Here is a 16,033-nt window from a genome sequence, read left to right as displayed (position 1 = left end):
CACCATGATCTAAAGTCATCAGTTACAACTTTACAGAGGAGGAGGCCTCTGTTTTGTTGTCACTTACTGAGCATCTATTGTGAATGTTGTCTTTTGAACTCAAAGTTTATTAGGAAAAGCAGATGTGTATATATACAATAAAATACTGTAGTATGTGTAGCAAGAAGCATGTTTATAAGGAGAAATTTCCTGGAAACAGGTAAATTCTAATACTTGGAATTTAGAAGGATAAATAATGGTTTTCCAGCTTAAAAAAAATAATGGTTTTCCAGCTGGTAAAGGAGAGAAAACTCATTTCAGAGAAATGCAATAGAATAGACAAAGGGCTTAGAAGCATAAAACAACATACCCTTTTACAGAAATTATACTTAGCTCAATATTGATGAGCAGTTAAGTAGTAAGAATGAAGAGATAAGCGGCCTGGCAGAGCCCATATTGCAATGGATCTTAAGCCCTCTTAAGAACTTTCAACTTTCTATAGAGTTCAGAGCTTCTCAATCAGTGTTTAACAAAAGGCTTAAGGTCAGTGAGACACGGATGATCTCCTCAGTCCTGGTGCAGCTAAAAGGGATTGAGATGCAGGAGTCTGATAAATCATAACTTAGATTGAGAGCAATGTATTTTCCTCTATTTGCCCTAAATTTCTTTAAAATATCACATTTTTATGTGTTCTATGATGAAGATATTAAGAAGAACTGTTATAGATGATGGGAGTCAATGAAAGGCTTTAAGTAGGGGAAAGACTAACAGATTTGCATTGTAGCAATTTAATTAGGGACTATATGAATAATGGATTAGAAATAACAAAGCTAGAGACAGGGAGACTACTTAAGTGGCTACTGGAAAATCTAGGTAGAAGATAATTAAATTATGAACTAAGATATGGCAAGAAAATTTAAGGGGTAATTAGGAGGAAGAATTGATAGTATTGGTAGTATTGGTAGTATTGGTAGTATTACAACTTTTCTCAACTCCAAGAGTGTACATGTCATATGTAGAATGCAATGAAATGGTTTATTCCAATGTTCAAGACAATGACCCAGTGGCTGTGGGGATTTCTGCAGAGTATTAGAGGAAATATTTATTGTTGACTTCTTCAGGAGGCAGGATTATGAAAAATTTAACATTTGCGTCCTCTTTCTGCCATGTCAATCATTCCTAGCCTGGAACAAAGATTGAGACACTGAATTCTAACATTTCCTCTCCACCTCCCCTTGGGATCCAGTTTGTCTACCAAGAAGGGTGTTTCTTCCTGCTTCTCCATAATTTCTACTGGGAAACCCTGCCCTATCGTCTGTGTGAGAAGATATCTGGTTGTTGATCACTGCTAATGACTCTAGGTAATCCAGGTGAATTTTGGTGTTTAGGATTAGGACTCTAGTCTACAGATACGAGAACTACATTCTCCAGTTTCTATCAGTGATAAAGCTGCTATTTTGATCTCCCTTCTACTCTATTCTTTTGTGTTGTTCTCATTTGCTTCGGAATTCAGGCAAATAAAAGGAATGCTACCTATTGGGATCTTTTATTTTTTTTTTTAATTTTTTTAATGTTTATCTTTATTTTTGAGAGACAGAGCTGAGTGGGATATAGACAGAGAGAGAGGGAGACACAGAATCTGAAGCAGGCTCCAGGCTCTGAGCTATCAGCACAGAGCCCGAAACAGGGCTCGAACTTGTCAACTGAGAGATCATGACCTGAGCTGAAGTCGGATGCTCAACCAACTGAGCCACCTAGGCACGCCTGGGCTCTTTTAAATTTCAATATGATTTTGAGGACTAAGGAAAATGGAACTCAATCAATCAAAATAAGACGCATTATTAGTTTCATGATATTTTCATGGGATAAACTAATTCATTAAGAAACAACTACTTTTAAATATCTGCAAGATATTAAAAATATGTGGCTGGTTTTATCATTAACAAAACAGTTCTTCAATATATTTATAACATGCTTAATGGAATAAAATGATATACTGTGAGACAATTATATGAAATATAATATTTTCACTCAAAGCTTTGTCCATGAAAACCCAAAATAAAACAAAAATTTTATTCAAATTAATTTTCATATTTGTTTTAACAACATTCGTAATGAGCAAAAAAGATTCGTAAGAGAAAAAAATACTTTTAAGTGTCATACCTTATTTTTAACTTGGAAAATGTATTTTTTTAAAAATTTTTTTTTCAACGTTTTTTATTTATTTTTGGGACAGAGAGAGACAGAGCATGAACGGGGGAGGGGCAGAGAGAGAGGGAGACACAGAATCGGAAACAGGCTCCAGGCTCTGAGCCATCAGCCCAGAGCCTGACGCGGGGCTCGAACTCACGGACTGCGAGATCGTGACCTGGCTGAAGTCGGACGCTTAACTGACTGCGCCACCCAGGCGCCCCTTTGGAAAATGTATTTTTATATCAAAATTTTATCATACAGCAAAAAACAAAAAACAAAGGAAAGGGAAGCATATTTACTCTGGCAAATTGTGCAAAGGTTTTGGCTCTTCTGATTAACATTGTTATCAAGGAGACACCTGGTTATAACTTGCCTCAGCAAGAAGGAGAAATACTGATGGACTGGGAAATAGATATTTTTGATAGAATGTATTCATAGCTCCTAAAATGTCTGAAAGACCTATCTACAGTAAATAAAAAACTAGTTTCCTAGGCTTTTGATTAAGAGAATCATTATCAGAGATAAAGGTCTTTGGACATTCTTTCCCTTTAAAAACAAACTTTCAGAGAGTTTGTAGCAATGTCATCTTGGAATTGAAATTTTCCTTTTGGGAAAGACAATTTAAATCTATTGCTATCCTTTATTTTTTCAGTCATGAATAGTTGAATGAGATATAATTAAAAACAGTGTTAATTCATTTTTTATATGAAAAGAAATTCTTTTTCATTACAAAAGTAGTATACTTGTTTTAATGGTAGGATAAGAATTTCTGATATCAGTAAAATTGAAATAGTTGGTATTCATAATTTTAATCTAAATGACTTGAAGTATAAATTCTGAATCTGGACAAAATATATTACCTTCATAAAAATAATCTGATAAACTATATTCCCAGTGGCATTATATAAAAAGAGCATATTCATATTTGCTTAAACTTAATAATATTTGTTTTCATTTTTATTTAGGTGCTCAAGGTAATGTCTGAGAAGCATGTACATAAACTGCAAAACAAATTATTTCCTCTCTTCCAAAAGTCAACAACCTAAATGAACAAAGAAATCACTCTTCAAGTATTTTTAAATATTTCAAAACTAATTATTGCATGGCTTCTTTTATGATTATACACAGATAGTTATATATATAATTCTCCAGATAAAGTATTTAACATTTATGCAATCTCTCATGTTTCTTAAATTCTGTTCTACCTATCCCCAGGTAGGTATGGTGAATGCATTGTTCCCTTTAGGTATTTACTAAATATCGTTGATAAACTGGATCATTTAAGCAATGTTGGCCCTTTAATATGATTTATGTGGGAACAAATAGGGTGACTTGTATACTTGAGAAAAGATATGAACTCTAATTTGGTTTTCCAGTAATACATTTACAATTCTAAAAAGAAATAGTATGTTTAACAATATTTGATATTATTAGAAAGCATAGGCAGTGTAATCTACATATGACTGAGGATTCTGTCAGAGCACATTGGTTTTATTTACTTTTTAATGGACCACCTCAAAAATAAACAATTATTCCTAAATACAGTGTAATACACCAAATAATAACAATACCATCCTGATTACAAGCTGACATATTCTGGGTTTTGCTCATGTTTATTATTCTATTTTAATGCTTCCATTTCTCATCAACGTGATATTTTTTAAAGCACATTTTACTTTCTCTTAAATTCTTCCCTACGCTATTTTACAGAGATGGATTCATATATCAGATGATAAGGATATGAAAATGCAAAAATAGGGGTGCCTGGGTGTCTCAGTCCACTAAGTGTCCCACTTCAGCTCAGGTCATGATCTCAGGGTTCATGAGTTTGAGCCCAGCGTCCGCCTCTGTGCTGTCATGACACCTCAGAGCCTGGAGACTGCTTCAGATTCTGTGTCTCCCTCTCTCTGTGCCCCTACCCCACTAGCACTCTGTCTCTCTAAAATCCATGTAAACATGGACCCACACCATTCAAACCTGTGTTGCTAAAAGGCCAACTGTAAAATATTTTATTTTCTTATAAGTCATGACAAAACAAGCAAAATATAGTCCGTAAGAACATTTCTGTCTAGGAAATGTTTAATTAGGCACACAACATGTCAGCAGTTTTATAACATCAGTCCTAAATGAACAAAACATAGAAGGGAATTTTAAGTATGGACAGCACACATAAAAAATGCAACGAAAGCTTATACTAAGCCATCTATTTTAATTTTAGATTGCCAGGCAGCAAAGAAGATTCTAATACATGCTTGAAAGCAGTAATTTCATGTGTGAAATGTTGATTTACATAAATGAGTCCACAGTGTATTTGCCTTGCACCAGTTAACATTATTAGTATAGGAAAAGAAAAACCTAGCCTATAACAAGTGAGAATATTGAAATTTTAATTGGTGGTTAGTATTTATTTTTAAGTGATATTTACCTTGAGGAGGGTTTCTATTTGAATGTCACAGAAGCAAAGAAAATTAGTCAATGCTATTTCAAATTTATAACTTTTTTAGGAACAGATATATGGGTTTGAAGTTAAGCAAAATTACAGTTAAGCAAGTAGAGAGTAAATATTTCCTAAAAAACATTTAAAAAAAACCTTGAAATGCAAGACAAAGGGATTCAGTCAATCATACATGGATAATCATGAAAGTGTTTCTAATTGACAATGTTTATTTAAAGCAAATTTCTCACTGATGTTAATTTCTATGATTTTTTCCTTTTTTATCTTTTATCTGATGTTTGATATTCTTAGTTTTATTATACAAAAATTTTACCTTTCTTTAATATCTTATTATGTCACTACTTATTAACCCTATTCATTTATCCTTCATAGTCAAGTGCATATACTACTTGAGTATAATGTTTGAAGGACCAAATACAGGTGGCTGCATGAATATTAAAAGATTATTATTTTAATATTTTCAGAATGCTAGAATTTCAGATAAAGGTTCAAACACCACAAGTCATGATCTTCATATACACTTGATCTAGGTTGTACACTGGAAGATAGTATACCTTGACCTGAACCAGAAACATAGAAGCAATATTTGTAGAGATGACAAACCAAAAGATACTTCATAAAGGAAAGGAATGTTGCCATTAATGGTAATTTGGGAATTAGCAGAAAAAACTGTTAATACATTCTAAAAGTGGCACAGTCAAATCAGACAGACCATGAGGTGTTAAAGGAGGCTATTTACAGGTATACTGCTTATGTAAATAAAATATATACACACATACTTACTTGAGTGTCCTAATATTTCTGTGAAATATATCCATGATTGCCAAAAACTCATCAAATAAAATGGTATAAAAGACATGTATGTACTTACCAAATAGGTCCTTATCTTCAATGATTGCCATCTCAACCTCTTTTCCAGTAACTATTGTGCATGTGAAAGGAACTTGAAGAAGAACACTAATCTCACCAAAGGATTCCTTCTCATTAAGTTTGCCCATACAAACAAGTTTTTGATTTTTTTTCTGTAAAAGATATAGATAATAGATGTTCAATGAAACCAATTTCACACAATGATAAATACTGTTATCATCAGAATTCACTGTTCATAAAACATTTTGTATATTGTATTTAAAATGCAATTTCATTCAAATCAGAGAAAAGTTATTTACGCATGTAGTTAAACTATATAGAACAGTAGTTAATTGATAGACAACTTCACCATATCTAAGGTAATTGAAAGTACTGTCACTTAGTGATCTATGAATTAATTTTTTAAGTTTGTTTTTAGAAAGAGAGCACAAGTTGGGGGATAAAGGCAAAGGGAGAGAGAAAGAGAGTTTATTTGATATAGGGGTGGATCCCACAACCCTGGGATCATGAACCCAACCAAAATCAAGAGTTGGAAGCTCAACCAACTGAGCCACTCAGGTGCCCCTAATTTTTTAATCCACCAAGAAGTCTAGGAAACGTTGAGCTCATTCCCTTTTTCAAGGTCCTAGGATAGCATTTTGTAAATAGAGTTTAGCTTTGAATGTTTTGTGAACTACCATTTGTTAGCTCAGCCCCAGCTGCATGGGTGGACTAACAGAGAATAAAAAAATAAGCACAGATGCCAGGACCAGAACTGATAGAATTAATAGCTGAGATGGAATTCCATGCAGACTTTCTTATTTAAATAAGAAAGAAACATGGAAAGAGAGTTTGATCCAGGGAACTAGCAATTTAGGCCCAAATTAGAAACAGTGGAAGAGGGCCTACAGGTTTTCAGTATGCATATCTCTGGAGGAAAAGGTTGAAAGTCCAAATTAATGGAAACCAATTTGACAGTAAATTTCATATATTAAAAAATAAATAAATAAATAAATAAATTAAAAAAAAAAAAAAAAAAAAAAAAAAAGAAAGTCCAAATTATCTTTTCAGAGAGACCTCAACACCATGGAAAACAGGGATGAGTTGATGAGTAGCAAGTTTAAAAAAAAAAAAAAAAGAATGTAGCTCGCAGAGTATGACATGACAGGGACTCAGAAGAGGTGAAAGACTTTAATAAGTATCCTGGGGTTAAAAGCAGTATCTCACTTGAAGAACTGCCATTTATATAAATGGCAAATCCTCACACTAAATATAACTGATATAGCAAAATTCAACTAAGTTTACATATTAAATTGAACTCCATTGAAGACTGACTGACCAACCAAAAAAAGATTAGTTCTAACTTTTTTTTTTATCACTCTGCATTAGTGTTTTGCCTGTTCTAGAACTTCATAAAACTGGAATTATGCAGCCTGCAGTCTTTTGGGTTTGATGTTTTTGCCCAACCTAATGCTTTGAGATTCATCCATATTCTTGTATGCATCATTAGCTTTCTTTATTGAGGTGTAGCATTCCATTGTATGAATATATTACAATGTTTCTATCCATTCAACTGTTAGTGGACATTTAGATTACTTACAGTTTTTGGCTTATGAAGACTTTGTGAGTCTTTTTGTAGATGTATATTTTTATTTCTCTTGAGTAAATATCTAGAGTAGAATTTCTGAGTCATTTGTTAGGTGTATTTCAGCCAATCTGATATGCTTGAAGTGATACCTTGTTGTGGTTTTAATTTACATTTTTCTGAGGAATAAAGATGTTAAGCATCTCTTAATGTGCTTCTAGTCATTCCTATGTCTTACAACTCAATTTACAACTTATCTTACATTCCTGTATCTTATAATTCAGTGAAAAGAAACAATAAAAAATAGTAAAAAAAATTGAACACAAATTCCACAAGACAAACTAACAACAACTATGCAATAATTAGGTTGTATTAAATTATCATTAAAGAGAATAAATAAGTTTAAAACTTACCACTTTTTTTGGTTGTAGTTTCATAAGTCCTACAATATTTCTATAAATATTACAATATCCAGAATTAATATAAGCCACAAAAGAAATTATCTTCCCACTTTCCACTATCACTGAAAATAAAAGAGACAATTCATTATTTTACACTCTTCTCTATACAAAATTATTTTAGATATGACAATAAAAGATGACATTTAATTCAGTAACTATTAGTGGAAAATTTCTTAATGGATGGCAGTTTATAGGTAGTACTCAGAAAATGACAAATTTACATCTTTTACTTCTATCTGTAACCTAATACATAAGTAAATATTGACGAAACTTTGGCAGTAAAGGCAACAGTATGCTAGTAAACTATCAGGTGGAGGAGACGAAAGTGTGGGACAAATCCCAATTTTTAGCATTTACTGATTGTTATTGTGTTAATATTCCTACCATGGCTAATTTTAAATTGCTAGTGGCTTAACAACCAGCTCACAAAATCCCTGAATATTTAACTGTTGCCTCCCTGGAGCCTATGCCTTGATCCAGGCCAGGCATTCTACTAAATATAGCAGTGGTTAAAAGCAGTGGCTTTGAGGCCATAATGGTTTGGTTTAAAACTCTACTCTGCCACTTCTTTTTTTTTTTTTTTTTTTTTTTTTTAGTGTTTATTTATTTTTTTTTTTTTTGAGAGAGACAGAAACAGAGGGTGAGTGGGGGAGAAACAGAGACAGAGGCACAAAGTCCGAAGCAGGCTCCAGGCTCTGAGCTATCATGATAGCACAGAACCAGATGCGGGGCTCAAACTCACAGATCCTGAGATTATGACCTGAGCCCAAGTTGGACGCTGAACCAACTGAGCCACCCAGGTGCCCTTGCCACTTCTTAAGCAACCTTAGATAAATTATACAACTTCTCTAAGCTTTAAGTTTTTCATCTTTAAGATAGAAAAATTGGGAGTTGCTGTTCTATACTCGACACATGGTAATTAAGTGTATATAAAGTACTTAACCTTAAGTTTTGGCATATAGTATTGCATAACAAATCATTTAATTATTATTATCATCACTATTTTCTCAAATTTGTGAAGCCACCCTAAGGCCAAGATATACTTGAAGGTGAACTGGATAATACCTTTACAAATATCAATGGGTTACAAAGCAATATAAATTAAAAGACATCTGACCTAAGTAACGTTAAGTTATCAATAAAATGTAATTTAAATAATAAAATAGACTGAATTTATATGTATTAAAGTTACTATTTCAAATTGACTTTCAGATTTGTTGATTTTAAAACATATCAATATTTTTTTCTGAAAATCCCAAACAAAAGTGATAACATAAATATAAAGATATATGTGTATCTTTCTTGCGATTTTATAAAGTAGACAATTAAAAAGTATTTTCAATTACTCAAAAGCATTCATTTCATAGAGTATATATCAGCACAAGGAAAAATATTGGTGTTATTGAAAACTAGCTAGAGAATAGCATAGCTCTTTAAAAATTATGGCTAAAAAAGAACAAGGTGACAATTGGTAAACATAATTTACCATAGGCAAAAAAAATGAATGCCAGTTTACAATGGAAAATACTTTACTATAAATCAAGTAGCGTTTCAATTATTTTGCTGACATGTTTATGAGAATATGTTATCTCCCTTTACTCACATAATATTCAGAGCTCAAAATTTATAATTAAAAAATTAAAAGGTTATTTTACTGTCACCAATCATTTATTTTGCTTAAATAAAAATTTATGGTAACACTTCTGCTGTCTTATACTGTGTTTCTTACAGGCAAACATTGATATTATAAATTTATCTTAAGATATAAAAGTAAAGTATGTTTGTAGAATTATTTGTAAATTGCATAGACAAGAAGAAATTTTCTCATAGATTCTATTCTGAAAAGCAGAGTACTTTCTACCAAAAGGCTATATGATAATAGAGGAAAGGTTGTATGATACTAGAGCCTATCACATAACTGTTTTACTTCTTTTGGTCAATCAGTAGGATATAAAGGGAGGCATGGAGGGCGCCTGGGTGGCTAACGTTGGCCAAGGGCACCTGGGTGGCCTTGGTTAAGCATCCGACTTTGGCTCAGGAATGGAATCGTGGCCACAGAGAGCACTATGGCATCCATTTAGGACTGACTTATTTTGTCTTGAGTACAGTTGTCATTTTCCAAAGTGATTTTACCACCCTGTTCAGTTACATCTTTGGATTGTAAATGGATCAAGGAATTCAGTATTGCAAATCGAGGGATTAATGACCCTGTTACTATGTTTGTTTGTTTTTTTCATTTTCTTTGTGTTGACTTTTTAAAAATATATGAAAAATCTAACTTGTTTTATTGGCTTTTGGTAAGGTACTGTTTTTTTTTTTACTATCTTGTCCAGTACTTGAAAGAAGGAACTATTTATAATTCCCACTGTATATTTATAGTAAGAACACATTGTATTCTAAAAATATTTTAAATTTAAAGTTCTTAACCATCCTCAGCTTATATAAAACAAAATGACACTAAAATTAAAATAAAATTTTTGACATAGAGAGAGAGAGAGAGAGACAGGCATGAGCAGGGGAAGGGCAAAAAGAGGAAGACACAGAATCTGAAGCAGGCTCCAGGCTCTGAGCTGTCAGCACAGAGCCCGACGCAGTGGTTCAAACTCTTCAACCTTGACATCATGACCTGAGCTGAGGTTGGACGCTTAACCAACTGAGCCACTCAGGCACCCCCAAAACGACACCAAAAATTTTAATCTAGAAAAAATATCTGGAGCCTGTTTTATATTCTATGTCTCCCTTTCTCTCTGCCCCTTCACCCCCTCTCTGTCTCTCACTCTCAAAAATACATAAACGTAAAAAGAAAAGAAAATTTAAGAAAATAAAAATAAAGGGAGGCATGGAGCCTCCTGGCAATTGTTATAAGAAAAGGATAAAGTTAAACAGACACTAAAGAAGCCCATTATTTTAAACTTCCAGAGCTGCACTACTGCAAATCTTTTCTTGAAAGTCAAGCCCTGTATAGATCATAGAGAAGCATATATAATATCAAAGAAGATAAAGACCATGGAAATTGTTCATCGTTGAAGGCGAGGCAACAATGGAAAAGCTGAACCACTACAGCAAAATCTATGAGGCAGTCTCATTCCATAGAGGGGGATATTTGCTACCTGCATAATGTGTATGGTCTTTATAATAATCGTAGCAAATGTTTATCTTAATGAAGACAATCTAGAAAAACCATTTTCATCTAGGTAAGAGTCTGAATTTAATATATTACAAAAATTTGTATCACCACTTAAGTAAGAAATTTTAAATACAACTATTTTGACTAGAAAAAGAATCATGCAAATTACCTGTAAAGACTTAACTATCCCTCCCCACCCCCATTATGTTTCCTAATTTTACTTATTTGGCCTTGGATCCTGCTTCCCATTACAAAGAATTTATGTCAGTGAGGTCAAGATTAATGTTCTTATCTCTATACCCTTTCCTCTTGGGTTACATAGAAAATGACAAACAACATAGAAATATCCAGGGGCACCTGGGTGGCTCAGTCGGTTAAGTGTCTGACTTTGGCTCATCATGATCTCATGATTCTGAGTTTGAGTCTCACGTTGGGCTCTGTGCTGACAGCTCAGAGCCTGGAGCCTGCTTTGGATTCTGTGTCTCCCTCTCTCTCTGTCCTTCCCCCACTCACTCTGTCTCTCTCTGTCTCCCAAAAAAGGAATAAATGTTAAAAATTTTTAAAAAAAGAAAAAAGAAATATCCAAAGGATTATAACACAATATTAAGTGAAAAGATCTAGTCATGAATTACATAGATGAAATTTTATTATTATATAAAGGTTATATTCATTGATGTTCAGGAATTAAAGTTGATTTCTATTTAAAAATTATATTTTGAAGCTCCTCATCAAAAACTTAGGCACATATTTTAAAACTGGATATCACTAGACCATTATGAAAAATCAAATTTGATATTACTTAAGGTAAATAAGATAGAAAAAAAAGCAGAAGGATTCACAGAAACTAAGTATTAGGCATTGTTCTTTTTATTTCTGTTGTTTATTACATGCTAGGGACTAGTTATAAGTCCAATAAAACTATTTTTTTCCAATTGTCACACCAGAAGTCATGAGAAGAATAATTCCTTACTGGCTATTGGTATTTTTTTCTGAACAGCAGTTCATTTCAAAACTAACACTGTTCCGTGCAGATATTGTTTCATAGTTCATTGATCTCTCTCCTTATTTTATTATTTTTCAAATTTTATTTGGGCTTGCTTTCTTTTTCCTAAACCTTTGGTGTCAAATGCCTAGATCATTCACTTTTCTTTTTTCTTGATTTCTGATGTATTCAACATCACACATTTTTTTATCTACTGATTTAACTATGTTTCACATATTTTAAAGTAAAGTGATTTTGTTATTATATGGTTGACAGTTTTTCTTAATAGCCTTTAATCAGTGGGGTACAATAATATATAACTTTCCAAACAATTAGGACTGTACTTTTGCTGTCCTTTTAAAAACACTTCTAAGGTTTGTTTATCTTGCCCTTGACTCTATGTGAACACTATGTATAATGTATTTTTGTAAATATTTCTTACGTCTTATATGCGGCAGGGGGCACAGCTCTTGGATATGGAATTTTACATATATCTAATGGCGTGAATTCTTTATTTGTAACGTTCAGTTTCTAGTTGTCCCTAATTTTAATCTATTCGGTCTACCAGTTCCTGAGAAGACTGTATATAAAGAGTTAACTTCAATGATTATGGCACTTGTTTCTTGCTATAAACATATCAGTTATTTCTCTATACACTTTGAGGCTTTTTGATGTATTCATGTTCCTAAAGGTCACACTTCTTACTCTCATTCTTACTAATATATTATGCCTTATTTACCACAATATTTTCATTGAATCCTATCTCGTATGTTAAGATTTTTCCATCAGCTTAGCACACATAGTTTAAAATAAATGCTTCATGTCATTTAAATTATTCTGTGGTATGATTTCCTTTTTAAATTACTTCTTATTTTATACTTTCAATATTTTCTAGTGAACTTTCCACTTCATTATGTGTAAACATTATTTTTAAGACCCCATGGTGTAGAGGTACCATAATTTAGAGAAATGCAATAATTTTTTTCTAAATTTAAGCTTTTAAATGGTTCCAAGTTTTGCTAGTTAAAAATATGCTACAATAAATTTCCTTTATGAACATTTACAGGTAGGTGAAAAATTTTCTATAAATTAAAATTTTTAGCTAACAAACACATGAAAAGATACTCAACATCAGTCATCATCAGGGAGATATAAATTAAAACCACAATGAGATATCACCTCACATCAGTCATACTGGCTAAAATTAATGACACAGGAAACAACAAGTGTTGGTGAGGATGTGGAGAAAGGTGAACCCTCTCACACTGCTGGTAGGAATGCAAACTGTTGTAGCCACTCTGGAAAACAATATGGAGGTTCCTTAAAAAGTTAAAAATAGAACTACCCTACAACCCAGCAATTGTGCTAATAAGTATTTATTTACCCAAAGGATACAAAAATATGGATTCAGGGGTGCCTGGTTGGCTCAGTCGGTTGAGCATCCGACTTTGGCTCAGGTCATAATCTCTCAGTTCGTGAGTTCGAGCCCCGTGTCAGGCTCTGTGCTGACAGCTCAGAGCCTGGGGCCTGCTTCAGATTCTGTGTCCCCCTCTCTCTCTGCCCCACCCCTGCTTGTGCTCTGTCTCTCTCTGTCTTTCAAAAATGAATAAGCATTAAAAAAATTTCAAAAATATGGATTCAAAGGGGCACATGCACCCTGATGTTTATAGCAGCCTTATCAACAATAGCCAAATTATAGGAAAAGCCCAAATGTCCATCTACTGATGAATGGATAAGGAAGTTATTTATATGATGGACTACTACCCAGCCATAAAAAAGAATGAAATCTTGCCATATGCAATGTTGTGGATGGAGCTAGAGTGTGTTATGCTAAGTGAAATGTCAGCCAGAGAGATTAAAAATACCATATGATTTCACTCATACATGGAGTTTAAGAAACAAAACAGATGAACATTGGGGGGGAAAAAAGAGAGAGAGGCAGAGAGGAGCCAAGATGACAGAACAGCATGGAAGTTTTTTGTGGGTCTCGCATCCATGAAATACAGCCAGACAAACACTAAACCATCTTACAAACCTAGAAAACTGAATGGAGGATTAACACAATAATCTGCACAACCTGAACCACAGAATTCAGCAGGTACATGGCGTAGAGAGGTGAACTTGGGGAGAGAGAAGCTGGTGGTGGGCAAGGAGCTGCTTTTGCAGGCAGAGAGAAGACGGAGACTGGGGGTGGAGGGAGAATATGGAAAAAGCACCCCTCCCCAAACATAGCTGGAGAGAAAGTGAAAAATTGGAAACAGCCACAGGGACTAAACTAAAAAGGGAGAAAGGAGAAAGGAGAGGGTTTAAATTCCATTAAGACTGTAAACAAGGGGAGAGCAAATGCTGCAACTCCGCAGCTCCATACCTGGTGGTGCTCTGGTGGGAAGGGTGAATCCCCAGGAACAGAGTGGGGTTCGGGAGGTTATCAGGCCACATGGGGAAAAGCAGTTCCACTGCTGGAAGGACATTTGGTAGAGGCTGTTGAAGCCACCTGGTCCCAGCAGACCCCAGAAAACGGCCACATTCGCTGGTACTGGGACAAGGTGGCAACGTACAGGGTGAAGCCTGGTGCCAGATGTGTGTTGTGATTTTCCATAATCCCTGAAAAGCTGCTGCTACACTGTCTTGCAAACTTTTTCTGGGGCGGCTGGCACCTGGCCACAGTCTCAGGGCACTGGCAGCAGCAGGGTCTTGCAAGTGTTCCTGGGTACAGCTGGCATTTGGCCATTGCTTGCTGAGACCCTCTGCAGAGGGGCGGAATGGGTCAAAGCCGCAGTCCTTTAGAAGTAAGGGGCCGGGAAAACAGCCGTATCTGAGGCAAAACTCAGGAGACAGGTAGTGCCTGGGGCTTGGTCACAGACAGTGAAGAAGTGGGGAGGACACGAAAGCTGAAGACAGAGGATGGGTGGGCGATTGCTGATCAGGGAGAACAGAGTTACGATACTAGAGACTGGGTAGCTGTGTGATGCCATTTTCACCGCACCCATGCATGCACATATGCACCTATGGGCACCCCAACAATCCACCCCAGTAGGCTACCAGTGCCATCTAGTGGAGAACGGAGCCATTACACTGAGCCTTGCCCAACTGGGCCAACCTTGCTCTTCAAGAACACAAGTCTCACCACCTACTTTGTTTATGGACTATAAAGCGCTTCATAGTCTGACTTCTACAGGAAAACAGAATAGTTTCAGTGCTATTTCAATGTGTTAGTAGGTCCATCTATTCAATTTTCTTTCTTTCTTTTTCTCTTTTACACTACTTTTCTTTTTTGTGAATACAGAAAGAGAAAAAACTCATTTTTACTTTCAATTTTTATAAAAAATATTTTTCTTTAATTTTTTTACTGTATTTTTTACTTTTGTGAAAAATTTTCAAATTCTATCTTACTTCCATCATTTTATTTTAGACTACTTCAGTGTATTCACCTTTTCATATTTTCAAATGATTTCCTTTTCTTCTTCGTTCATTTTCTTTTTTCTCTTTTTTGTTTCTTTTATTTTTCTTGAATGCAGAAAGAGAAAAACTTAACTTTTACTTTCAATTTCTATTAAAAATATTTTTCTTTATTTTTTTACTATATTTTTTGCTTTTATGTAAATTTTTTAAAATTCTATTTTACTTCCATCATTTTATTTTAGTCTACTACAGTGTATTGACTTTTTCAAATTTTCAAACGATTTCTTTTTTTCTTTTCTCTTTTTTCACTTATTTTATTTTTCTTGAATACAGAAAGAGAAAAATTCATTTTTATTTTTTATTTTTATTATAAATGTTTCCTTAATTTTTCGTTTTTATTTTATTTTTTTTAATTTTAATTTTTCTACCTCACTAATTCCTTTTCTCCCTTCAAAATAGCAAAACAAAGGAATTCACCCCAAAAGAAAGAGCACAAATAAACGACAGCCAGGGATTTAACCAACACAGATACAAGCAAGATATCTGAACCAGAACTTAGAATCACGATAATAAGAATACTAGCTGGAGTCAAAGATAGATTAGAATCCCTTTCTGCAGAGATAAAAGAAGTAAAAAATAGTCAGAATGGAATTAAAAATGCTATAACTGAGCTGCAACCACAGATGGATGCAGCAGCAGCAAGGATGGATGAGGCAGAACAGAGAATCAGCGATATAGAGGATAAACTTATAGAGAATATGAAGCAGAAAAGAGAGGGAGATAAGGGAAAAGAGCACGATTTAAGAATTAGAGAAATCAGTGACTCATTAAAAAGGAACAACATCAGAATCATGGGGGTCCCAGAAGAGGAAGAGAGAGAAATAGAGATAGAAGGGTTATGTGAGCAAATCATAGCAGAAACTTTCCTAACCTGGGGAAAGGCACAGACATCAAAATCCAGGAAACACAGAGGACCCCCAGTAGATTCAACGAAAACTGA

At 34.2% G+C, this 16,033-nt stretch overlaps 1 protein-coding gene across 3 annotated transcripts in view; it reads right to left on the bottom strand.

The window, feature by feature from the left end:
- The window catches only part of CNBD1 (cyclic nucleotide binding domain containing 1), a 458,767-nt gene that overhangs the window by 88,757 nt on the left and 353,977 nt on the right, over positions 1-16,033 (bottom strand). For all 3 annotated transcript variants that reach the window (XR_009253278.1, XM_058698491.1, XM_058698492.1), the window contains 2 exons: positions 7,475-7,584; positions 5,499-5,649 (listed from right to left, as the gene is read on the bottom strand). Coding sequence is in view for 2 of the 3 variants with exons in the window: in XM_058698491.1 (XP_058554474.1) it covers positions 5,499-5,649; positions 7,475-7,584 (261 nt within the window). In the remaining variant the exon portion in view is untranslated. The remainder of the gene's footprint in view (positions 1-5,498; positions 5,650-7,474; positions 7,585-16,033) is intronic.

This window comes from Neofelis nebulosa, chromosome 14 (genome assembly GCF_028018385.1).
Source record: "Neofelis nebulosa isolate mNeoNeb1 chromosome 14, mNeoNeb1.pri, whole genome shotgun sequence".
Lineage (NCBI taxonomy): Eukaryota > Metazoa > Chordata > Mammalia > Carnivora > Felidae > Neofelis > Neofelis nebulosa.
The sequence above is the reverse complement of the archived record's forward strand: the minus strand, read 5'-3'. Positions and strand labels throughout refer to the sequence as shown.